Raw genomic sequence first — 26,871 nt, 5'->3', positions numbered from 1 at the left:
AGAGGAGGAATATTCCGATGGAAAATCATGCAGCACTTTGAACCCATGGAGACATGGCACATAGGTTCCTCTCATCTACGAACAGATTCAGCGCCAGATTCGCCTTCATATTCACTGTGTCTTTATCCTGCACATATTTATGCTACAGTATTTTTTTTTGTCGCAGCACAGTTATGACAAACCGGGGTTACGAGGGGAGAAGATGCCCGCCGAGCAAGAACGCAGGAGGGAAGAAACTTCTTGGGAAATTAGACAATTGCGCTTCGCTGGAAGTCAGGTCTGCTCTGGATGGGTCCGCTGCCCCGCGAGGATACAGCGATCTGCGCGACATTAAAGCCACTGCCTCGTCTGGTCACTCGGATGACATGAAGTTAAGAAACATGAGTGTTGCCCAACAATATGGGAATAAGAAGCTGCCTAATGCGTTAATAGTCGGTGTAAAGAAAGGAGGTACCAGGGCGGTGCTGGAGTTCATCCGGATACATCCAGATGTGCGCGCACTAGGAACTGAGCCGCACTTTTTCGACAGAAACTATGACAGAGGGCTGGACTGGTACAGGTGAGGAACACGTGGAACACACTTATTTGTCATGTTTCTGAGACAGATGCACTTGTCTTGATATATTATTTCCATAAATGCTCTGATTTCGACAGTCACCCGGTTCAGTGCAGTCACTCTGCTCTGCTGGACAGGGGGACTCTTGGGATATGTAAGGTCCAGACAATACTATGTCCAAATGTGTATTTAATCCGTTTTGTTTACACCTTTCTGCAAGTCCAACGCACTTGTTAGTCATATAGTTGTTTTAAAAATGATTTGAGCCTATAATTCAATTTAAAAGGGCACGTTTTGCTGTAATTGTATTCATATAAACTTGGCTATTTTTGGGTCTATCACACATACCAACACGCAAACTAAACCAATGCAGCATGCCACCACTAAGATCACAAGTTATGTTTAAGTCTGTATGATGTTTTTCTCAGAGCTGCAGATGTTAGAGTTGAGCTCCATGGTGCTGAGCAGACAGCTCCATGAGGCTGATGTAGGATCAGTTCACACAAACTGACACAGCCATCAGCACACCTGACACCATCAGCCCCCAGGTCAGCAGCCCACTTCAAACAGGCTGCATAGGGCACACAATGTTCTGGGTAAAGGCAAATACTCAACAAGGTGCACCGAGCAGAGCATCAACCTCTCTCTCTCTTTTCCCAGCTCTCTCACTTCTATAGCATTCTTAGATGGCCTCTGTTGATTATAATCTACTGACAAGATGTATTTGTCTTTTCTTAAACTGAAATTTAAGCAGAGTTAAATTCTTCTTTTCACAAAAACTGTGATGATCAAATACGCAGTGGGAAAATGAAGTGGAGTCTGCAATTGAGTCTGCAAATGTCCTCGAAAATGCTTGATGGTTCTTTGTTGCATTATGTCTGAAAATGTACTTAGATAACAAAACGGTTGGAGCTGTTTTGTAAGCATACGTTATATTTGTTATATTACAAGAGGCAATGCTATACCCCCAGATTCTGCAATTAAGGAGAACCAAAGGTGTGTCTCTTAACCAATTAACGTTTTGACCCAACAATGTTGTGAACGAACAGACACTCTATCAGAAACTAAAATGAATACACCAGTTTGATTTAGTTGTTTTTAGCAGTCGGGTTGTTTTGTTCTTAAGTCCACTAAGATTTATTTAGTAGCTTAGTCAATTAAAGGGCTTTCTTCATGCTGAATGATTCATTTTCAGTAAAAAAAAAAACATTTCTGGTTAACACAAGCTTTAAAAAGGATGCTTTTGCAAAACTCTTTATGGAGAAACTCTGTTTTTGTTTTTTTTAATTAAATCACAGAATGTGTTAGTTGACCCATTCTGATTAAAAGTCGTTTATGAATGTCTTTAGTGAAGGCAAATCAAAAGTAATGTTGTGTTCATTATTTCCAATTTGTAACATACACATACAAAAATACAAAAGAATGAGAATAGAAAATTAAATATAACTGCAGTGATGACATTATGAAAGAAGTGTACTGCTCTAGTCCTGAAAAGGAATCAGTCATTTTCATCTTCTAACTAATAAACAAAAGCTATAACATCCCACAGATGCATCTATTTAAGACACAACAAAACATCATCAATAATTGTAATGTTTATTAAGATCTCCTTCTCATTTCACTTAGTTTTCCATGCATTTTACTTGGTAATATATTTTAGGCAGTATTATTTGTATTCACAGGAAAGAGCTTTTCGAACACTAAACTTCCTCAGGGTCCACTGTATGGACAGTTATTCTTGTGTGTAATACACAAATTCAATTAATTTGGAAGAATTAGCAAATGAACAGTGTTGCTCTCTGTAACACTTAACAGAATGAGCTGGAAAACTAATTGAAAACCTCAGCAAACACCTCGACATATGAAGAGGATGCTTGTTTGTTGGTGAAGGAAGTGTTGATTAACATGATATCCAAAGGAGACAAAGTGTAAAGTCTTGTGTTTTACATATTTTAACCAAGCATCCGAACACAGCAGACCAGAAAAAACGGTGTTGCATTTTTCTATCCCTCCAACAGATCAGATCAGACACCAACCCAGCAGATATCCTCCTGCCCTCACCATTAGTCTTTTCACTGCACCAGCAACCTTCCTCTACATTAATCGACCATCTTAATGCAGCCTAAATTATGCAATAGCAACAGTTCACCTCACCAGAGATCTAAGTTTTCCTATGTTTTCTCCAGTGAGGTCATTCAATATCTCATGCTAATATGATGCAACAATTACTAAGGAGTATTGCACACGCTGACAGTTGCTTTAAGAATATAATGAACTCAAAGGCTAGTTGAATTCAGGCAGAGTCAGCTGTTTTTTACCTTGATGAGTGACATGTAATTTGACCGGCCCTCAGTGATTTTCCGTCACAAAGTATCTTTACATTTTGATTTACTTTCACATTTATAGCACGTCATGTAATGAATGTATGTATACCTTTCACATTCACTTTGTGTTACTAATGTATCAGTTGTCATTTCCATCTGTCTATCAGTGGCCTGTAATTTACAGATAGTTTTATATAGATAAATCAGTTATCTTTCAAACACTGAACGCACAATTATTTTGGTGGAAAGCAATTCTTTATCCATGGACTTTTGGCAGGCCCTTTACACACAGTACAAAGACACATCTGAACTCAACACCTAGGGAAATTGCACCTTTGTGTAAAGGTAAAAAACACATATCCTATAAATGAGACATTAAGTGTAGATTTGGATGAAAACATACAGTAGAAATATAAACGTATGCACTCACAGAAAGAAGGATATCTATTGTATAAAGAGATGTCATATCAAAACAATGTACCCAGTTCATGTGAATCTACATGGATTTGCTGCATGGCTCTGTGAATGGCAGGGCTGAAGTGAAATGCCTGGACAATGATTGAAAGGAAATGAAACAAAACAAACATACATGATCCAGATTACATATGGATCCCATGACTTCCCTATTAGTGCCACTGACAGGCCTTTTTTTACATTTCAGTTCATAACATGATTTCTCTAGACACTTTATCCCATGAGCTTACAGTCACATGTGGAAATGGATGCATACCAATAATTTAGAAATGAGCACCTTTCATCCTGATTCTACAGATGTTAACTGCTAGGTTCATTCTTGTCCTTGACAATGGAATCTTTCAACTCATTCGACAATTGTAATGTGTTCCTAATGAGCATTATAGCCTTGCCTCTTGTTGAATGAATGCGGTAATTCTTTGATAACTGAAATTGCCATTGGTTAATTGTTGGTTAATTTGATTAATTCATTTGGACATGGAAGTTAATTATTGACCTTGGGCTCCATATGTTTGATGCAAAGCCCACTAAGTAGCTTTTTCCAAACTGCTTCATCTCATATTCTTTATTATCAAAGTTGCTACAAGAAATGGACATGCTCATCCTCATATAAACACTTACAAACGTTGTTAACTATATATAAACACTCCATTCTTGGCATATTTCAAGACACTTTTTTCCTTTTAAATTATTCTTATTTTAACTTATATATATGCTGAACAGACAGAAACATACATGTGACACCAAATTAACTCTCGTCAGTTTGAGTGTGGTGGCCACTTGTTCGGCACAGTCTGTCCTGTTACATTAAGCGTGTGACAGATAATTTAGCCTCCCAGGAAAAATGGTGCAGTGTTCATTACTGTGCCCCCTGAACAGCACACACACGTGAAGCTATTCACACAATCACTGATAACACAGACATTTCACGGGCACAAATATCCTCGCCACTTTTTCCATCCTCCACAGAATCAGAAAGATCAAGCAAAAACACGTCGCTATACACCATCAAGACTTAAAGGGCATCTCGGCTCTATTGATTTCACAGGAGTCAGAAGCACTTCCAGTAGATTCTCCGAGAAGGGTTGAAATTGTATGAGAGGCTGCAGCAACAAATATTCTCCAGGTCCACATTAATTGGCTCGGGGAGGCAGAGGCTCGGAACAGTATCATCTGAAAGGTTGATGAGGACAGAAAGTTTGATGGTTCTCATTTAACACACATTTAACGCACTGTATTGCACATAATACAGCGAGGGATTGTGAGGCGTAACTTTGCATTATTAATGAGTCGTCTTAATTCCAGTGCAGCTCAGAGACATGTAGTTGTTAACATTAATTAAAAAACAACTCTTTCTGGGATGTTTCCCCAATGAAATCTGAAGCGTAGAGACCTGGTGCTTTTATTAATTTTAATAAAATAATTCAGAGTAGAATGTGAACATGCATGCGTACATTATGAAACAATCCCAGGGTAAAGCAATTGAATAACCAAAAGAGCCAATCCTGCAAATTTGAGTCTAGCATTTTGATATACTGTGTAATAAAATAGGTTATCATTTGGTCGGTCCACCACTCTGTTAGAAACTAAAATATCTCACAACTATTGGATGGATGGCCTGAAATTCACATTCATGGTGCCCAGAGGATGTATCACGACATCATAAGCGATGACCTGACTTTTCCTCATGTATTGCCGTAATATTGTTGGACACATTCATGCTCCCCTCAAGATGAATAGCAATAGCTTTGGTCATCCCTCAACCCCTCCTTCGTGCCATCAATCATTATCATTTGTCTATTACTTAGGTTTATGAGTAAATGAACTAATGACATCCCATTATTTTAACCCAGGGTTAAGACACAAGCCTCAGCGGCGTACACAAAATCCTGGACTGACTTGATAACATTTTGTGTACTGTATGACAAGGTTTGGAGAGTTACAGATTACACGTAACTGTATTAAATAATCAGGATACAAGAAAAGGAAACTGTATTCAATTGCAGTTACCTTAAAAAAAGACTAATCAGATGAGTGTTTCAAAACATTGGGGATTAATAGCAACATTACAATGGTACTAAACAACTAAAAAGAGCATATTGTGATTTTTGTAAAAGGATCAGATTTCTCCTTAATGAATTATACTGTTCTGTAGGGTTATGGTGAATCTGTCTGAATCTGCTTTATAGTTTCCACTTCCTTTGTTTGATTTGTTCTTTTTTTAATTCAGTCGGTCAACATATGTTGTGTGTGTGAGCTTAATCCTGTTAGCTTAGATTTTATTTTGCTTTTTCAAACTTGATGTGGTCACTAGGTATTTGTAACGTGATATATTTAACCTGTTAAGCCCCAAGGTCCCCCTTGGCAGGGGGCTTTTTTTTTCTCATGACACTGTGTCTCAGGGCATCTTAATATTTAAGAACCTATTAATGTGTTATACCAGATTAACGGGAAGAATTTCAGCTAACTGACGATACAAACCATTTTTACCAAAACAAAACAGAAGTCCCATAAGAAGCATCTAAATGACCCTGCCCTTAGCGAAAAATGCTAACGCACTTTGGCACAGAACTCAAGATAAAAGTACCCTTATTACTTATCGTAGCTGCACATACAAGATATCCGATTAAAGCTGAGGTTCCACAGATTATTTAGGTATAGTATCATCACTGAGTGATCCGAACTCTTGACAGGGGAAGCAAACACAGACATCACAACACGTACCTTTACCGAGCTTTTACGGGAGATCGTCTCACAGTAGCTGTCAATCTGATCAAAAGGCGTGTTCAATGGCATTAAAACGAGAAAAAACGCGGCTGAATCGGTTAATCCATAGGTTGATAATGTTTCTGTGGATTTGAAAAAAGTATTTATAATCCATAATTCCATTTGTATGTAAAAAGTGAGAGAGTAAAAGTTAGCTGCTAATGGTAGCCACCAGAGTTATCGCAGCCACCAGAGTTATCGCAGCTTCCGGTTTTGGCTATGCGTCAGTCTCACACACACACACATTACCAAATAAGGAGTATGTGGGAGTTCCCCTCGATTCCATTGGCTCTGACGGTTAGAAAGAGATGTCAATCATCAAAATCGACCAAGGGGGGCCAGAGATATGGAAAATCCACCCAAATGACCCCAGAAGTGGGTTGTTTTTGCTAAATCTCTCTAAAAAGATCCAATTTCACTTGTTTTGCATCAATCTTGATACAGGGTACTTATTATATGTTTTAGTTTGGATTCCTAAAGCTTTTAGTCTACCTTACCATCATTCAAGGGTGGTTTTCACTATAAGTAATTTTTTTTTTGGACGGACACAATAATTTAAAACATTTTTTACTGTGTTCAATCTGAATTTACTTTAAGATAAAAACATCTATATTGATTCTGACACTTCTACATCCAATTCACAGATGTAACCTTGCTTTGAGAAAAAAGATTATTAATTTAACCCTATCAGAATCAAGTCAGATATGGTCATTTGATATGGTCATTTGTTCTGGGAATGTCATTTTCGAGCCTGAGACCTGAAAAACAGGCTCGGGGCTTAATTAAATAACACTACCAACGCTTTATATAAGTAGCCTGAACCATGACACACAGGACTCAGGATGCAATCCACAGTGGAAGTTAAAGTTGGCTTTTTACATTCATCCTCCACCTTGCTCCCTTTAACTCCTTTGCAGCAAACATTTTTTCTATTTCAGTAGTCCCCGCAACAAACAATACTATCAAACTAACTTTAGCATTGTGGAGACATCGGGATTCTGGAAATATCCAGCAGTTAAGCTCATCCTCAGAGAATGTCAGCTTGTTAACGTTCCCCTCCTGGCGAACCCAGAGCGTCCCCAATGACCAGGGATAAAATCCTGTCTGAGCTATTCCTTCTGTCTCCCCTACTCTGTCTCCTTTTGTACTTTCCCACCCTCTCTCCCAGGAGAACAACTACTGAAGGTGTGCGGATTGTCCACTCTCCATTTATAAATATCCTTGCCATTGCTAAAGGCTACAGTGCAAACCTATAAAGAACTTATAAAGACTCCAGTGTTGACGCAATGTAAGAAATGTTGTCAGTTGAATTGCCATTTATGTCAGTTAAGATGCTGCTGTTAACCTGCACAAACAGGTGATAAATGGAGCTGACTAAAGGGGCCCTGTGGTGTTTTTTATTGGGATTTCTCCTTCCTGTCAGGGAGGTGGCATAGTGACATCGCTACGTAACACTTGTGCTTCTATTGGTTAGCGCTCCAACACATTGTACTTGACAGGTTAAGCGGCGGGACATCTTTAAGCGGTTGACCAATCACAACAGAGCTGGCCAGCTAACAGACTGGGCTCTGGTTTCAGACAGAGGGTGAAAAGAGGTGCTGCAGCAAAGGCAGTATGAGAAAAAGAAATACCTTTTTGATCAGTAAAGCATGGAGACATGTCCCAGTAGAGGCACAAAATACAAATATGAACCGGAAAATGAGCCCCTAAAACATTCACAATGTCACATTGTTTATATCATGAAGGGCGTTTAATGTCCATTATACAATCATTAAAAATATTATTAGCGGCATTGTTCAATTGTTTTAAATTAGGATATTAGCAGCTGTAAATTCATCCAATATCTACAAACTAAGCAAAAAGAGCAGTAATACTAACTCTCATAATGGGAAGTGTAGGAATTCAAAGATTTTCTCATCTTCATTTCAGTGTCCGTGAATACCTTTGCAACATGTTAATGTGACAGCTCGTGGCTCCGCTCGATTCAGCGTGTTATTGTTCAAGGAGAGAGCAAGTGTCAGTCATTTCCCTCTGCAGACCAAACCATGAATAAATGTTATTTAGAGGAAAACAACAGCATGGTGTGGAAATGACAGCGATTAAATAGGTTTTGGTTTAAGGTCAAAGAAATGATGCGATTTATTTTCCTGTATTGCGGGACTGCATTGTCCCACTATGAATATGTTTTGATTATTTTATGTGGCTAAGGGCAATAATTCTCCACTGCAAGACTTCTGGCTCGTTCCGTCTGATATTTTAAACCAGTTTGTCTTTTAATCAGAAAAATATAGGTGCTTGATTCCCAGAGTGCTGAATTGTTATTCACCTCTGTTTCTCATAGCTGAATTGGCCTTCAGTATTGTCAAATGTGTCTGGTCCGCTCTTTGTTAACTCTTAATAGACTTTCAGGGCAGCAGGCCTCTGTTGCTGGTGATTAATGATCAGATGTCATCACAGCTGTAATCTAAGTGAGTGATACTTTAATAATGGAGCAGCCTCTCCAGTGGAGACCGGATCTATGCCTTATCACGGAAAAAGGAAGATGCCATTTTTAGAAAGTGCAGTGGCACAGACATTATGAGAATCACGCAGCATAGGAACATTTTGTCTGCACAGTCTACCTGAGTAATACATGCTGGTAATGGCTTGGTGTGTGTGTGTGTGTGTGTGTGTGTGTGTGTGTGTGTGTGTGTGTGTGTGTGTGTGTGTGTGTGTGTGTGTGTGTGTGTGTGTGTGTGTGTGTGTGAAAATGAAATGCTATTTCCCAGAGTCAGAATGTTTGCAGACAGCTTTTTGAAACCTTCAAAAAAGGTTTTTATTGCGGTAACAGTGACACCACAAGACACAAATGCTCAAAAACTTCAATTGAACACATACATACGTTTTAAAAAAGCAATTATCCTGAAGCTGCTATGACAGGCTCTCGGGACATTTCAAACATTGATTTAATACGTTTTACTTACAAGACAATACTTACTTTTTTTGTCTAAATTTGCATGGAATTCTTTGTTTTCAGGATGTAGTTGTTGTTCCCTACTGTTACATTTGATAGCACTTGACAGGCTTAATTCAGTCTAAAGATTGGTTGGATAATACTTACAATACCTCTGATAAAAAGTGTAACCAATTCTTCTAGAAAATGTTGCATTTTCGTTTCTTTACTCAAGCTTTTTGTGTTTAAACATCTTGACCACCATTGCTCCACATCCTGCTTATTGTGATAACACACTGGCACATGGAGCCCAGGAGACTTTTTCTTTTAATTTGTAGTTAAATAAATCCAGAGGGCCAAACAAACACAGCATATGTAATGGACGGTTTCATTTGGGTCCCTCCATGGTCAGCCTGTGAGCTTGCATATTATTCAAGTGCAAGGTTCATTATTCATCTTGGTAATGACAAACATTTGTTGACGGGGAGGAGGGAAAGCCATTCTCTAAAGCTCTGCAGAAACACTTCACATTGTGATTAATGGTTCCTAAGTTAAATCACAATCAGATCAATGTTTTGCTTACGTAATTCCTCAAAATCATTCAACTGTCTAAAATTAAGTAAGGCACTTGTGTTTTGCATGTGCAGCCTTGGTGCATGACAATTTTGTATTTGTTCTGCAAACATTTACTGAGAACTTGCCCTGAACTGACGATATGCAACATTCTGTTTTAAGTTCACACCACAGTGAAATGACAGTAATACATTCTGAGTTCATTGATCGTTCACAAGGAGATGATTCAAAGCTGACCTTTACCCGTTCTGATGGTCTGCATCCCTGATGAAGCTCCGGTGCTCTTTGGAGGTTTAAGTGGTTCAACAATACACACTTGTCCGGAGCCGAACAGTCCACCGTCTTCACACTAAGAACAGGGATGCAAACTCATCAGGTATGAAAAAGGTGACAAGGATCCGAGCCCCCCGACCCCACGGAATATCGCCTTTAAAATGAGGAATAACAGAGGATTTTAGCAGTAAGAACAACTAAAGCAGCAGTGTTAATAATAACAGAAACGCCAAAGAGTCACATCTAACGGCCCGTCCACACACAGGCATGAACAAAATCTTTCAAAGCTTCGCCCATTCACTTGAATGGGGTGACGTAGAAGATTTTGAATCTTCGCCGAACTGCATTGTGGGGAGCTTGGCTTTGCAAGCATCGTGAGCATCAAAAGTTGAGCAATGTTCAACTTTTGATGCTCCCGATGCTTTCGAAGCTGGCATCAGCCAATCAAATCCCGTTTATGCAAATCCCGCCAATCAAACCGCGTGCAAGCTGGGAGAGCCAGACCGCAGTTCATTTCCTCATATTCCAAACCAGAAATTACGGTAGCAAATCACCTGGTTCTTTACGACCAGAACTATTTACCGGGATACAAACCGGAGGAACCAGGCATGGAGGGAGGTGGCAGAGACAGTGGGTGAAACTGGTAGGTTTTCGCCTGTTTGGAGAGTTTATATCCAGTTTACTTCGTTTGAACATTGCTATTGCTTTGTATGTCGGGGGCGGGAGATTCATGTGATTGGTTGTTCAAAATCAATCGACAGGAAAGAGAATACTTACTTCCAGTTGTAAAATCCTGCGTTATCCAATGGGAATGGACGCTCACATTGCTCTCCGTAAAGGCCCTGACACACCAAGCAGTCACCAGAGGACTCGCCGACGCCGGCTGTTGCGTCGCCGTGTTCTCCTGCGTCGCCGTGTTCTCCTGCGTCTTGGCCATGTGTCGCACGGGAACACACCGCAAAGACTTCAGTGCGTGAGTGGCAATAACTCTCCTTACCAGCAGGCGGCGTTAGTGTGTATTCGTCATTCAAAAGAGGCAACAACCGGAAGACAGAGAAGAAGAACAGACCGTGATATAAACAAACAACAAATAGCGTGTGCGTTCCATTTTCACTCTCGTCCATCGAAAACATGTTTCGTGCGGCACTGGAGCTATCAGCCATAAGAGGGGTTAGCGATAAGAAACAATAACAATGTGCCTACATAACTGTCAGTTGCAGCCCTAGCATTAGTATTGGTTCTAGTAACAGCTACAACATTAAAATACTTCTAGGCAGATTGAGGAGGATAACGGGAGAATGAACAGAGGGGCAAAAACATCCATCTGAATAATAATAACTTTATTTGTATCTTTCATACAGGGGATTGCAGTTCAAAGTGCTTTACATCAATAAGAAATAAGATATAAAATCTGTGTAAAACAAGCAGCAAGAGCAAAGCATAAAGTTGGATAAAATAATGCAGATATATTATATATATATATATATATATAGTAATCCCAACAGGCCACCTTGTTTATGGTTTGATTCAGTTTTAGTAGAATATAAAATACATGAATGATGAAATGAGCACATAAAGTGCAGACATACTATAATTATATTGAGGTACTTGAGACTAATCCTGCAACTTTATATTACTGCTCCACTCCCATTCAGTGTACTTTATACAACGCTACATTTATTTGATAACTTCAGTTAACTTTGAAGATTCAGAACACTAGAAAATATAATCAAGACATATTTTATCATGTATTATTATAGGTTAAGATAACATGTTATTGATTCCATGGTGAATTTCATATAATGTAATTTAAATCAGCGCCTCCACTTCAGCTCTCTGAAGCAGAAATATGTTCTATGTTGTGTTATGTAATGGCTGTAGTATGAAGGTACGAAATAAAGTTTTGCATTGCCTATCCTGCAGAAACACCCATCTGAATAATGGCCACTTCTTGCTAAATTGAATGTATGGAGGTACGAAATAAAGTTTTGCATTTTGCAGTATCGGTAAAAAGTGGTTTATTAGCCAAATAAACAATAATAATACAAAAAGTAAACATTCAATACAAATACAATACAATAGAAAATACTATGCAATACAACATTTGTATTGCCACAACTGTCTGTAAAAAAAAAATTAGCCACATCTTTAAAAATGAGTGAACTTTATGTACAAAAAAACAGGGCAAGTGAAATGACTTGAGGTTTCATTTTCCTCTAAGCAATCGAAGAAGCTATTTTGAACCTGATTCAGGAAGCGTCGCATCTGATGTGGTGGCAACAGCCGCAGTCTGTGCTCAAACACTTTGGATTGGGCCGCGATTTCATCATCAAGTCCACTCGGGGCCTACTGTGCCAGTCTTATTTTGATCTCCTCCAGCAATGTTTTTGACGCCTCAACGGCGGACTCCTCCTGCGAATCCTGCATCATCCTTCGCTTCGCCGGAGGCCTTCCAGTGCTGAGTGTGCTTGGCCTCTCTCCGAGCGGTGCCGGTGTGGTGCAGATGGTGGATTCTGCCAGGGGAGTGCAGGGCTCAGCATCAAAGTGGAAGGACTCCTCGGTGGTGCTGGTCCAGGTTTCACTGCTGGTGCCACCGGGGGTTGATTCTGCAGCCACCGGACGTTCCTTAAATGTTTTTAAATAAATTCACAGTTAGTTGGATTTAATACCATGGCTAATTAAAACTGTTTACTAAGCATTCATAACAAAACAATACCCTGAAATGTGTGTGCCATTAGTTTGGGGTGTGGTCAAGTGTGAGAGGTACATTGTAGACACATTGTGATGCTCTATTCAGATGCTAAAGACATACTTCTAGAAGATTCAGAACACTACAAAATATAATCAAGACATATTTGATCATGTATTATTATAGGTTAAGATAAAAGCGTTATTGATCCCATGGTGAATTGCATAAGCTACCCAGCAGTATATCATGTAATTTCAATTAGCTCCTCCTTTACCAGCTGCAACATTAAGGTGATGAGCACATCAATAATTATAATACAATAATATATATATTATTCTGTTATTGTTATATTTAACACTGTAACCACCAAATGAATGAAAACAATGTTTTTGTAAATGAAAGAAGCAAGAAACACTTATTTGTACTCAACAAATAAAATAGTTACCGTGATGGTGAGGTTCGAAGTACTCTCCTTCCTTCTTGTGTAGGGCTCTAAAAACTGCAACCTGGTTATGATCCACTGCTGTCTGCCCGTCCTTTGTGCTCCACAACTACCCGAAGGGGCAAGTCTCCTGTACCGGGTGTACTGGGTTCGCAGAGAATCCCAATTCTTCCTCAGCTCTTTCTCTGAAGCACACAAATAAACGATGTAAGCATTGTGGCTAGTTAGCATGTCCAATTCATATCTATATGCAGTGCCAAACTGCACAGCTAGCAACAAGATAACAACAAAACACAAGGTTGAAATAACAAATTACATTTCACGTTAACGTCACTGTACGCTGGTAAACAATAAAAAGCCAACAGTATCTGCTAAAGAGCTCAATTGATGAAAAAGATAATCTTACCCGAGAAACCAAGTTGCGTTTCAATCTCTCGCCAGAGTCCGGTTTTCACTACTCGGTTCGAGTACCTTTTCTCTGTGATGTCGTACAGAGCTGGCCTCTCCTGGATCAAGGTGATGAGCAGTTCTTCGTTTCCGTCATTCCAGATCGCCATGATGAGATGAAAATGAATAGCAGTCTGTGTGTGCCTTCTTAAATCGTTTGTTTACGTCCCTCACTTCCGTTTCGCTTCTCATGCACTGATTCGCTAGCTGAACAGCCAATCAGAGTGATTGCTTGGTCCGACTGCCTGACCCGATGCATGGCCGATTCAACATGTTGAATCGGCCATGCATCGGGTCAGGCAGTCCAAATAAGGCGTGTCACGGACGACGGTGCGGGACACACCAACCTGAGTAGGGCTCCGCGAATGCCCGACTGCCTCTGACGGCCTCTGACTCCCAAAATCGGGTTGGTGTGTCAGGGCCTTTATACAATAAAGGGGACATGATCAAATCGGAATATAATGTTCTTTTAAAAGACGTTAACTAAAGGGAACAATCCAACTAATGTAATAAAAATCACAGTTGTATTACACACAATGCACTGTTTTTTGAGAACAAAAATTCGTAACTAATGCACCATAATACATTCTGACGAAAAATACAAATTATTATGAATACAAATAACATAAAAGAAGCCTCCCGTGAGTTACTACAAGCTATAAAGTAGATTTTAAAAACGTTTTATAGAATACAAGCTCACTGCTGGACATTGTAGAAATGCGTGTGTGCACCACGACAAAGCAGCCTCATTCACTTTACATTGGCGTTGTTTGCGTGGTGCAGACACATAAATGTAGCAAAGTTCGTGACTCCACCACGCAATGCAGTGTTAAGGAGTCGTGGTGGAGTCACGCATTCTGGTAAGACCAGGTTGCCTAGTTAGCCAGCTCAACGATAATATTGTGACAGAAAAACGTTTCAGTGCAGATCACGCTCTGCCGCTCCGACAGGGAGCTCTGCTCTGAACACCTGAACAGCTGTTCACCAGCGGTCCAGTCTCCGGACCACACAGTTAATATTAACGAACGCACCCGTAGGTAATGTAGCTGCTGAGGCTAGACCATCATCGCGGAGCAGCAGAGCCTTATTATGCATCCATGAGCAGAGCCGACAGGCAGGAAGACTCGAGCACACAGCTCGCACTTGATTATAATATATACAAAAAATAACACCATGCGTGTCCATGAGCGTAGGAAGCATCCTGAATGTGGGGGGGGGGGACATTTTTAACGGGGGGTTATAGATTTCCTGTATTCTGGCACCTTTTAACAGGTGGTTTGATACTTTTATGTGGCTATACTAGCATGAGGAAAATGATGGGTACATTTTGTAATTTCATCCAGTAGTAAAGAAAGGAAACATATTTGATTATTAATTCAGAGCCGTCTTTGAATTAATAAAAATCAGTTTAAATGCCCATTTTTTTGTACATTTATATACAACAATAAATATTTGTGAGTGCATTGAGAGATATTGTTGTGGAGAGTCATTTATATATAAATCGCAAAATACATTTGTGAATCCTTCTGTGAGCATTTATTAATATTGAGACTGATCTGACTCCATACAGATGTTAAGTTCACCTAGGAATGGTATCATTGACTTAAATGTTCAAATAAATGTTGCTCTTCTGTCTATATTGGTCATATGATGCCCCTTGACTGAAATGCTTCCTGTTCAATATCCCTACTGATTTCCTTAAAATTCTGGGATGAGAGTCCACATCACAATTTACTCTAAACTGTCATATCCCTTTCATCACTCACCTCAGCCCCAGCCCCAGTAAAAAACAAAGGTTTATGTGAAATAGTTCTTTTTTTGAAATAATGGTTTTAGTGTGCAATTATAGGTTTTAATTTTGTATTTGTTGTTGCTAATTTAAAATAAATCAAACTCCCCAAAAACGTATACAGCTTCTGTGTGCTTTTATTAACATTGGAATTGACTGTGATGCAAGCGGCCGCTACTGCTCATAGATGTTTTGAAGAGATCGATGTTTTTTAACCCCCCTCGTTTTCATAGCAGTCTTCACCAGACGTGCAATCTTTAATTTCAGCTGCATAGTTAGGACATTATTTGTGCTTTACCAAGCGACTCTGATACGTATAGTGCTTTTACTGTAGCTACAAAACGGAATGCATTAGATATTGCACAATGATGAACTTGTTTAAACTCATCCAAAAAAATATGCTACGTGCTAGGCGGGTTGTTTCAAACTCAAATGTGCCTAAGGACTGTATACCCTGTGCTTTGATGAGATGTTCTCTACATTTATGTGAAGTGGTAGGGCAGACCCTGGGTTTAAAGTTGTCATCTTGAATGGACATGATTCACTATGTACAACACAAACAAATGACTACGCCTTTACTGTACAGCCTGAGCATAATAGAGCAAATTACAGATATCAACCGGCAAAAGTGAAAGCATCATTTCTGGTAGTAATCACGAATAAACCAATTGTGGATGAATCGCTTTAGGTAGGAAAACTGTAGTAAGTGTTCTCCCAGAGGAACTGTGTACTGCATGAGATTGTTGTATCTGGGTTTAATGGCGAGTCATTAGTTATTGAAATACAGACATCTATGTTTGTGTCTTATTCCTCCATAATGATGTAGCAGCGTCCAGAGGGGAGTAAGTGTGAACTCCAGACCTCTTGCCTCCACTGTGAGAACACAGATAAATTGTTCAGCGAGATAGCCCACAGGCTCTTTGAGGGTCACTACGATATGCAGACTAGCTTTCAGCACAGCACAGCTCATTAATGAGCGGCAATGACTGCAATGCTTTCCACTGTTGCTCTACCTGTAGGTAAGAGCTGCTGAAGGATGCTCCATTTCTATTTACTTGGTTATTTATTTTTCTGTCCCTACTTGGTTATTAAGCTAATATGTAATGTTCCATTGCACAGGATACAAAAAAGGTAACTGTATTCCGTTACATATACATTTTTTCAAAGCAGTGGATTACTTGCAGTATTACAATGTTAATAAAGAGTGTGTTTCTTGTCAAATAAGCAGATGTTATTCCTTATTTGTAAGCTGAACTGTTATGTAGGATAATACTTAAAGTGTCAATCGATGTGCATGTATGCATCTATGTATGCATTAAACAAAAAAAGAGTACTTTCAGTTTGCTCGGATTTGATGCTTGCTTTTTTACTGCCTAAATATGCTTAATGAAAGACAGGTTTACTTAAAAAGAAATTCTGACACAATTATTAAATATCTTGGTTTCTTCTTTTCTAAGGTTACATTGTTCTGTTTTCTTACATCATTTCTTACATATTTTTTTGTTGCATTGCATTTGATATTGAGGTCATCCAAAAGGTTACATTTACTTGTATGTTGTGACTAGATTAGCTTACTTTTATTTACATTTCTCTGTAAATGTAAAATAATAAATGTCTTCCCAACCCAAATGTAATTGTTAATAGGTGGATATAATAAATCTGTTTAATGTTTGTGTTTGCTTTATTCTGTTTTCATTAAGAGCAGTATTCCTTTATACACACATTGTAATAGACTGTACAGTCTCCCTGTTGTGAAATCAAATCCAGATCAGAAAGCTTGACAATAAAAGGAAGACAATGCATATACCAATTAATGGCTGCTTTACACCTATCTGCATAGACTTCCTGTGATGTTAAAACAGATGGACTAGCTCCTTGCTGTTAAATTCTCTTTGCCTGGATACAAAAAGGTGTTTCTTGCTTTATATAGGTCCACAGTAACAAACTGTTAACATGTATAAAATGGTATAGCAGTTGAAATAATGCTTGCAAAAGTAAGACTGAATCAAGACAAAATAAAAAAGGATTACATTTACTGTATACAGAAATTACCAACACAAATTGTGCATTTAAAGCATGAAACGTAATGCTTTAAATGACACATCCAGAACAAATGAGCTTTCAACCAGGAACAGCTCTCATTTACAGTATCGAGCAGATCTTCCACACCTGAGTTCATTTTCTCTGAGTGATTAAAATGTCACAGCCAAGCCCGTAATGCATCCTGACTTAAAGTGTCACCAAGAATTGGGAAAAAAACTGTAAATTACCACAAAGAATTTAGCGTAGACTCTGAGTGAGAAGCTGGTAATCAATCAGAGCACTTCACTCAAATGTCAGTTAATCAAGCTCTGTGTGTGTGTGTGTGTGTGTGTGTGTGTGTGTGTGTGTGTGTGTGTGTGTGTGTGTGTGTGTGTGTGTGTGTGTGTGTGTGTGTGTGTGTGTGTGTGTGTGTGTGTGTGTGTGTGTGTGTGTGTGTGTGTGTGTGTGTGTGTGTGTGTGTGTGTGTGTGTGTGTGCGTGCGTGTGTGTGTCCCAAAGCAAAAGTGTTTATATTTAAGTGTATTTTAAAGTTTTTGCTACTGATACATGCAGGATGAGAGTCAGACACATCGGTAATTGCCCTCGGAGCAGTCCCATTGGTATTACAATCATGTCGATTTTCTAACAGCAAATAATCATTACCAAACAAGGACAGAGCAGCTTTTAGGGAAAGGACCCACTGCCATACAGATCCTCAATTTTATCTTTTACTTTCAGATGCTGTGTGCAGTGCAGATAGTTTCTTGGGGGCATGTTTGAAAGAAAAAAACTCCTGATGGTTGGTTCAGACTCCTGCCTCAGGGATCCCATGTTTCCCTTCTGGGTGGATTCCTGCTATCTCAGTAAGGAACAGATAGAGTGCCGCTGCCAGGTGTGTTTGAAAATGATTTAAAAAAGAATACATCTCTTTTAGTCACTTGCATATCACAAATGGCCAATAAAGGTTAACCACCATTTAATTAAGTTGTAGCAAAGCTGAAACATGATCATTTTGAGACAACCAGATCATTTAAATGATCCCCAACTACATATTTCTAGTTCAAATAAATGTTTGCAGACAGGTGCTCCTTATTGACATCCTTTCATGCTTTGATCATTGGATTGTACTTTGTTCTTCTTGGCTGCAGTCACAGCTAGTTATATACAATATGTTTAAATGGACAACTGAGCTCGGATAAAAAGCTGTAGGTATCAGTTAAATGAGCTACATGGCGAGATCTGAATTAGATCTAGCACAGCAGAAGAACACACTCATTATATTTCTGTGTTTATTTAAAACTGTTATCAAATGATGAAGTAAAAATGCACATAGTTGGAAAAATAAATGTTTTAGTGCAACTTCTCTTATAAGAAGACACTTAAAGGGGCCCTTGTATGCAAATGTCCAGGTACATATTTGTATTTTGTGTCTCTACTGTGACACACTTTAATGTTCAAAAAGGTTTTTATTTTTCTCATACTGCCTGTGCTGTAGTGCCTCTTTTCACCCTCTGTCTGAAACCAGAGACCAGTCTCTGAATTGTTAGCTGGCCGGCTCTGTTGTGATTGGTGAAACGTTTAGAGATGTCCTGCCTCTTAGACCCCATTTACACGGGAATGTTTGCGTTTACGCAACGTATGCGTTTTCTAAAAAGTCTTCCGTTCACATGCATTCGATTCATTTAACGTTTCCGTTCACACGAGACCGCTGGAAACGCTGGAAACGCTGTAGTACATATATGCCGGGCCTGTAAGTGGCGCTGCCGCCACAAAATACACCAAAAGCAGCGAAGAAGACCTCGGAGCATGGTTGCCATGGTTGCCCTTCTGTTTATTCTCCGCTTTGGACGGCGTGTGCTCCTGCTGTAATTATCTCCGGTAGTCCACCAGCAGATGAAAAACACCCACCTCTCCGCCTCTTCCAAGGGACGAGGGGACCGTGCGGCAGAGTTTCCGTTAACATTTTTTTCCACCGGTCAACATGTCCGTTAACGTTTAAATCTTCCGGACAAAATTAGAAAAGTGCCGGTCAAAGGTCTTCTTTGTTATTTTGTTATTTATTGAGCTTTAAAACAAATTGATACCGACTCTATATAATAATATAAGAATAATAAACGGAGCCTCTCTTTTCCTCCCCCTCTTCTGACAGCCCAGCAGCTGATCTCTGAGCAGGAGAGTGGGGAGAGGGAGGCGGGGCTAATTAATCGTTATCAAAAAATGATCGTATAGAGACGTACAGACGGATCCGTTTGACCCCCCAGAGCGTTCCGTTTGCAGATCTATCCACCTTGGGACCCGTTATCGTTTGCGGGGTCCGTTTCTATTGTTTTGTTACGGCCTTGTGTAAACGAAAGGGCTATTGACAAGAGAAACTATGCGGATACAACCCGTATCATCCTCGTGTAAACGGGGTCTTGGCCTATCACGTAAAATGTGTTGAAGCGTCAGCCAATAGAATTAAGCATGAGTGTTACTTAGTGATGTAGAAATACTTTGCTAACAAGACATACATACAGTATACTATATAGAAGGGTATAGATTTTTGCTTAACACCTTTGTCTCAATGCCATGCTCTGCCACTTGTCTTGCATATGTGACTACACAATGCAGTGATATATGAACCATGATGTATAAAGTAGAACTACATTTCTTTTTAAAATGGAATTATATCCATTGCTAAAAGTTGCTCAATTGGCCCATGTCAAAGCATTCCAGACTCCCACAGTTTGAACCGTCTGACTTTGAGTTAGCTTCCCAAGCTCATAAACACGATAAAACCATAAAATAATATGGCTCTTTTAGAGTTTCCAAATGTTATTGAACATATTCTGATTGTAAAAAAGGATCGAAATGTATGCACCATTTGACAGCTGCTCCTCTTCTAATATGCAATGGTAAAACGTGTTCTTATAGATAAGATACCAAGATCAAAATGTTTTTAATATCCAAAGAAAACAGGAACCTAGGTGTGAAATACTGTAATGACTTGTGTAATTACTTTCCAGTCTGTCCTAACAATTTAAAGTCAAATGAATCCTTCTTTACATTTTGATGATGATCCCAGTGGTCCCGCTGTCTTCCAAACTGTTTCCAACACTCTTATTTTCATCGTGTCTGTATCGCTCCTGTCCAGTGGCGAGCCGTGACTTTTATACCTATAGTAGGTAACTCTGACCCCCCTTCCCTCGAAAAAAAGAAGAGATATTACATCACAGCGGAATATCAAAACAGCGGCCCGGGGTGCAAAACGCATCAATGACAGCGACCCTCTACCACACAGAACAACACCATTTATATAAACACCTATCATGACAGGGCACCCACAGCCAAGTAACAATTACAAATGAATTAAGTCGGCACGGCGGCCCACATTGAAAATGACTTAGGCCTACCTTTGATGATAAATCACTGAAACACAAAGTCCATCCTCCTGTCCTTTTGGATGAAGCACTTGCGGGTCATTCAGCTGATCCGTTGCCACTCCAGTTTATCATTGTAACTCAATCTTGAAAATGACTCGGTTAATAATTTCGCAACGATGTCATCACTATCACTGAAGTGAGCCATCATGAACGAACTTATGCTAATTATAAATATATCGATCATAAATCTATCGTTTAGATTTATGATTCAAAAATAATAATAATAATAATAATAATAATAATAATAATAATAATAATAAAAGTAGGGTAGACATGTGGATATTATCCGTCTGAACAAAACGTGCATTTATCTAACAGGTTCGTTTTCCACAGACCTTATTTCCAGCTATTTTCCAAAATCCTATGGAGAAATTCCAATGCTTTCTGTCGAGGGAATCCGAGCGAAGCTTACTTCCGTGTTTTAGGACGCGTCACTGCACCACTTGCATAGACCCAGAGCCATATAATTATTATTATATGGCTCTGCATCGACCCATGCATAGAGCTCACAGCGGGCGGAACTTGTCATAAAGTCCGCAAAAAGAAAGCCCGCCCATTTAGAGGGAAGATATGATTGGTCAATTGTACTGTCATTTGACATTACTCTCTCGTTGAGTTACTATAGCTGGCCCTCTGTGAATGTAGAGAGGGACCAACAAGCTCTCCCGTCTTCACAGAACTCGCAGAGACGGAATTTAACCCTTCACATTCCAACAGAAACTGAACAGGCAGATTCGAAGGATTTATTTCTTTGGAAATATTATTTTACCCACAATTAAATCAAGTTATTTTGGTAAAACTAATGAAAAATATAACTACAAAAACATATATAAAAAAAATATTTTAAATTATTTTTTTTTTTTTAATGTTTTCAAATATTATTTCTTAGAATATCTTAGGCCCTCACAGAGGGCCTAGAGGGCCCTGACGGCTCGCCACTGCTCCCGTCAATGCGTAATTTCAGCGTAACATGTCATTTACACGGCGCTTAGACTCACAGCTGTTCAAATAAATAAATCACTGTATAGCACATCATGCAACTTTCTTTGACAGACAGGCTTACTAAGTTTTAAATCTGCATCGGATCAAAAACAACTTTTGTCAGGGAAACATTTCAGTGTGAAATCCTCCAGTTTACTCATGTTAGGGTGTAACATTAATCAGCAGGCATCTGTATTCAGACTATTTTAAGCAAAACCATCTACATACTGTCACCGTCTGTGTTCACATTGTCAGCCCAGTTTTTTTTTGTTCATGTCCTCTCTTCTATACAATCTTCATCTCCGAAGATGATGAAAATGCATGAGATTGACAATCCTTATAATAAAGTCAGCTTCCATAACACAATGTTCTGCAGCTCCTGGAAAATGTATTTTTGAGTGTGAAACTAAAGCTGTTTGCTCAAAAAGGTGCTGTTCTCATACAAGATTAATAGTTGCCTGGTGGCCCAGAGGCACCCGAGCCAACAACTCAAGATTCATAAATAAAACTGAATGGATCAATATTTCCAAGACTTTCGAGGTAACCTATTGCTACCCTTACCTTGCGAGAGAAAGCTTTGAGAAAGGTTATGTTTTAATCAAAGCCTTCCACCAGAAATGTTAAAGAAAGTGTGGTTAATCATCAGGACGATGTGGTAGCTGAAATCCAGAAACCAATTGCTGTAAAATAGAGGAATTCTGGTACTATATCTCAGTTTAATAAAGAGTTTAATCATACTATTTTGTAATTATTGTCACCTCACTGCAGGCTTATTGTGCTGATGCTATAGCACAGTTCTTTTTCTGCTTGCACAAATACAGGGAGCAAAGCATGGAGGAATTAAGGCCGAGGCATTTACTCTCTGAACAGCCAACATCAGATGCTCATTACTCAAATGTTATTGAACCGCAGTGACAAAGCAGAATGACATATTAGACTGGGGAAGGAAAACTCACATGACAAGAAGAAACATTGGCGGGTAGTTTGCACAGCTATTATCTTGGCAGCAGGATGATGATAATTATGATGCATGCTTTTGTTGTGCAAGCTGTCTTGTAGCCAATGAATGCCCAACAAATAATTTACATTGTTTTTATTTGGGATACAGTTATTTGAAATGATGTGTACGCTGGAAGTTAGCTCTACAGTTTGCGATAAAAAGTCTATGACTGTTCTACACTTTCTACAGATTTTCTATTACTTGTTACAAAGAGTATATTGTCTTTCCAGTTGCAGAGGGTAACTTGGGACATGTGTTAAAGTACTTGAGCACAGCTCTGAGGTACTTTACCCAAGCATATTCCTGTCCCTTTGTTTTATACTTCTACCGACTCCACTGCAATTCATTGGCGATCATTTACGGTGGCCGACAGGTGCACATGTGTTTCGACCCAAAACACTCCCATCTGGAGAAACATGCTGCAATTTCAAAAACTATGCAAATGTAAAAACATGAATGTGCCAAAACACATGCAAATTAAGAAACATCGTCACCAACCTGACAACCAATGTTCAGTGCATTTCTCCATTCTCCTACAGTAGGCCACCGTAGGTAACTTTAACAGTTACTTTGCAAATGAAAATACAAAGTAACAATGTTCTCCACTTTATTCATCAAACTGCAGATTGTAATACTACACTGAACAAAAATATAAATGCAACACTTTTGTTTTTGCTCCCATTTTTCATGAACTCAAAGATCTAAAACATTTTCTATATACACAAAATAACCATTTCTCTCAAATATTGTTCACAAATCTGAAAAAATCTGTGATAGTGAGCACTTCTCCTTTGCCGAGATAATCCATCCCACCTCACAGGTGTGGCATATCAAGATGCTGATTAGACAGCATGATTATTGCACAGGTGTGCCTTAGGCTGGCCACAATAAAAGGCCACTCTAGTAACTATTTACACAATACAAATAACATGGCAAACAAAGGAGTCTATCTACAGCATCACAAGAACTGTTACTTTTAATAGTTTGTATATTTGACTGAAATTTGTTTTGCTTATAATGTTGCTTTAGTGACATTTGAATCCAGGACTTTTACAAATAAATGTTCATTGTTTCAATGCAGCAATACAGTATACAAGTAATTATACAATTAATTGTGTAAGTTATCTTAATATCTTTGAACCATATCTATAGTTTGCCTTCTAAATATGAGAGACATACATAGCTTGTTTTCAGTATTTTTCCCCACATGATAATACTATGGTTGTTTTTAACTTAGTATTTGCAATATACGTAGGGATGAATGACTTCTACTTGTCTTTATCAACTGTCATCCCTCCAGCAGAAAAGTAATGTTGAAATGCTCCTGGATAGGAAATAACATTTCCTGCTGACTCATCCATGTGTGTTTTATTCTTTTCTTCTCTCCCAAGGGGATTAATGCCACGAACGCTAGACAGCCAGATCACATTAGAGAAGACACCCAGCTACTTTGTCACCAAAGAGGCTCCGAGACGCATCTGCAGCATGTCCCACAAGACAAAGCTGATTGTTGTGGTGCGTAACCCAGTTACAAGAGCCATCTCCGACTACACACAGACTCTTTCCAAGAAGCCCGACATCCCTACGTTTGAAGAGCTGGCCTTTAAGAACAAAAGTGAGGGTCTCGTCGACTCTTCCTGGAACGCCATTCGGATTGGGATGTACATCCTGCACCTGGAGAACTGGCTGCAGTACTTTCGCCTGTCGCAGATGCACTTTGTGAGCGGAGAGCGGCTGATCACGGATCCAGCGGGGGAAATGGGCCGCGTTCAGGACTTCTTAGGCCTGAAGCGAATAATCACGGACAAGCACTTTTACTTTAACCGAACCAAAGGCTTTCCCTGTCTGAAGAAGCCGGAGAGCAGCAGCCAACCGCGCTGCCTGGGAAAATCCAAGGGCAGGACTCATGTACAGATCGAACGGGAGGTCATAGAGCAGCTGCAGGAGTTTTATAGGCCATTCAATATCAAATTCTTTGAAACCGTGGGGCAAGACTTCAAGTGGGATTGAGGGTTCCATACAGAAACAAGGCTGTGGGATTGAGGGTGCCATACGGAAACAAGGCTTTTTTTAAAATGGCCTCTGAAAATAAATATAAATGAGGGTATCTTCATACAAATGTGTAGATATGTATTCATTGACAAAATCAACATAGAAGAATATATCAAGCATAAGAGTTTTAGGTTGGGTCATTATGACAACAAGTGCTATTTCATAAAGAATATAAATATCTATATACAAAAAATATGTTTCTTTCTTCTTTCACAAGGACATTGCTTAAATATTCATTCTGATCAAAATGAACCGTCGGCTTTAATGTTAAATTGACTTCCTAACAGGAATTTGCAGCCACATGTCAAATGATTATTCAAATCTGCCTGTCAATTATTCTGCAGTGAAGTTTATCTCTGTATTGTTGACAAAAGTTCATAGGCAACAATGACACATTTACTGAATAAATGTATTGTAAAAAAAACGTCTTGAATATTAAAACGTATGCTATAACGACGATAAAGGTTTATTAAACTTCAGTTCTTTCTGTGTCAGTATTTTTGTTGTGATCATCGAAATAAAATGCAGAAGTCTAAAATCAAGTACTATTTGAGATATGTTAGTAGTAGCGTTTTCTTCTGATTGTGTAGTCCATGTAACAATAGTATATGTGGTGATCCGATCTAAGATAACAAGTACAGCACACACATTTAGATGGTTTTGTTACACACAAATCAAAGCTAATGCTCCTCAGGCAGTTATTTCCTACCTTGATCAAATACAAAAGTGATCTATATCAAATCTGTGAAGCCGAGTTAACAAAGGACTGTATTACAAACACACGTTATGTGTTTATGTTGTGACATCCACTCCGTCTCCTGACCACTTTGTTTAGAACATATCAGTGGAGAAGTTTTTACTGAGCCTGTTGAAAGATAAAATGTTCCTTACCAGCTGCTGAAATGCGTGCCATTGATCTCATTAACTTCCAGGATTTCCTCTTTTGATGGATTTGATCGTGCTCTTTCTAAATGTATCTCCATGCTAAGCAGCTAGATTAACCTCCTGAATTTGCACCCCGAAACCAATCACAGTTGTCATTCATAATTTACACAAGACTTTAACAATTCTCCTCCGAAAAGGGGAGGAAAAGTGCTCCAGTCAGTGCAAAATTAATAGAAATACATTGAATAAATACTAAATAATTATTTGTAAATGTATGCTGGATCTGTTTGACGTGATGTTTGGCAGTGAATGCACAGTGGAGTTGTTTTTCTACAGACTACAGATGTCTGATTAGCACAGGCTTAAGAACACTGACGACCTCTGCAATTATTTTAAATGAAGTCTCCAGGTTATACTTCCCGTGTGAAAACAGCTTTAGATTTAACTTTGAGCTGACCTTCCAACCCTGCTGAAACTGCAAGGGCTGGCATGTTGTTTTTAAGTTTAACAATCAATTAACAAGCCTAATTGGTCAGAGAAGTTGCATTCTCCTTATATCAAGTGTGTTTGCAGCAAGAAAATTGCAGATCTTCGCTTTTTTTAAATAGTCTAAATCTGGGCATTATTTACAAAAATGATGCATAGAATTGGGAATATTTTTAATAACTGTATGCTTCATGTGGTTTCCAAAACAGCACCTTTAATTAAGAATCTCAGCACAGCACTAGATGAAACAGCCAAGTTAAGCTGCTATCGTAATGATGAAACAGTATTCTACCGAGGCCGACAGGTGTAAACGCGTCAAAACCACCCAAAACATTTCCAAACTAAACAGCTTGAGTTCAAATTTTCAACTCGTCAAATTCGCGTGACGTGTTCTCACAGTAACCAAAAGTGAAACCACAAACCACAGACTGTCTGTGTCATGGCGAATACAGTCACTGCTTTATTTATGTCTGTAGGCCGTTGTTGTGAGTGTGGCCGGAGCATATACAACGTTAGCTTAGCCTGATCGATCCGATCTCCATTCAGAAAACACGCATTTTAAATTTTCGCCTGCCGTCTGTCTGCAGACTTGTCAAAGCATTAATTCATGGTTTTTACTAACCGGTATCGGTATGTTGTTACTTCGGCATCATTTAGAAATGTGTATTACAATTAAATCACGGTAAAATATGTTCATTTAGTTGTAGTTGTAGCCCCCAAGCCAGCGCGTCTTGTTTGAATGATGCAAGTAAACACAGC

At 39.1% G+C, this 26,871-nt stretch overlaps 1 protein-coding gene across 1 annotated transcript; it reads left to right on the top strand.

Annotated features, from left to right (window-relative positions):
- On the top strand, positions 1–25,193 carry hs3st2 (heparan sulfate (glucosamine) 3-O-sulfotransferase 2). The gene is made up of 2 exons (XM_034078943.2): positions 1–559; positions 24,081–25,193. Exons 1-2 carry the CDS (start codon positions 54–56, stop codon positions 24,697–24,699), a joined length of 1,125 nt encoding a protein of 374 aa, XP_033934834.1. The 5' UTR covers positions 1–53; the 3' UTR covers positions 24,700–25,193.
- Positions 25,194–26,871: the final 1,678 nt, after the last annotated feature.

Source organism: Pseudochaenichthys georgianus, unplaced genomic scaffold, assembly GCF_902827115.2.
Source record: "Pseudochaenichthys georgianus unplaced genomic scaffold, fPseGeo1.2 scaffold_518_arrow_ctg1, whole genome shotgun sequence".
NCBI classification, from domain to species: domain Eukaryota; kingdom Metazoa; phylum Chordata; class Actinopteri; order Perciformes; family Channichthyidae; genus Pseudochaenichthys; species Pseudochaenichthys georgianus.
This window is presented reverse-complemented; position numbering and strand designations above follow the sequence as displayed.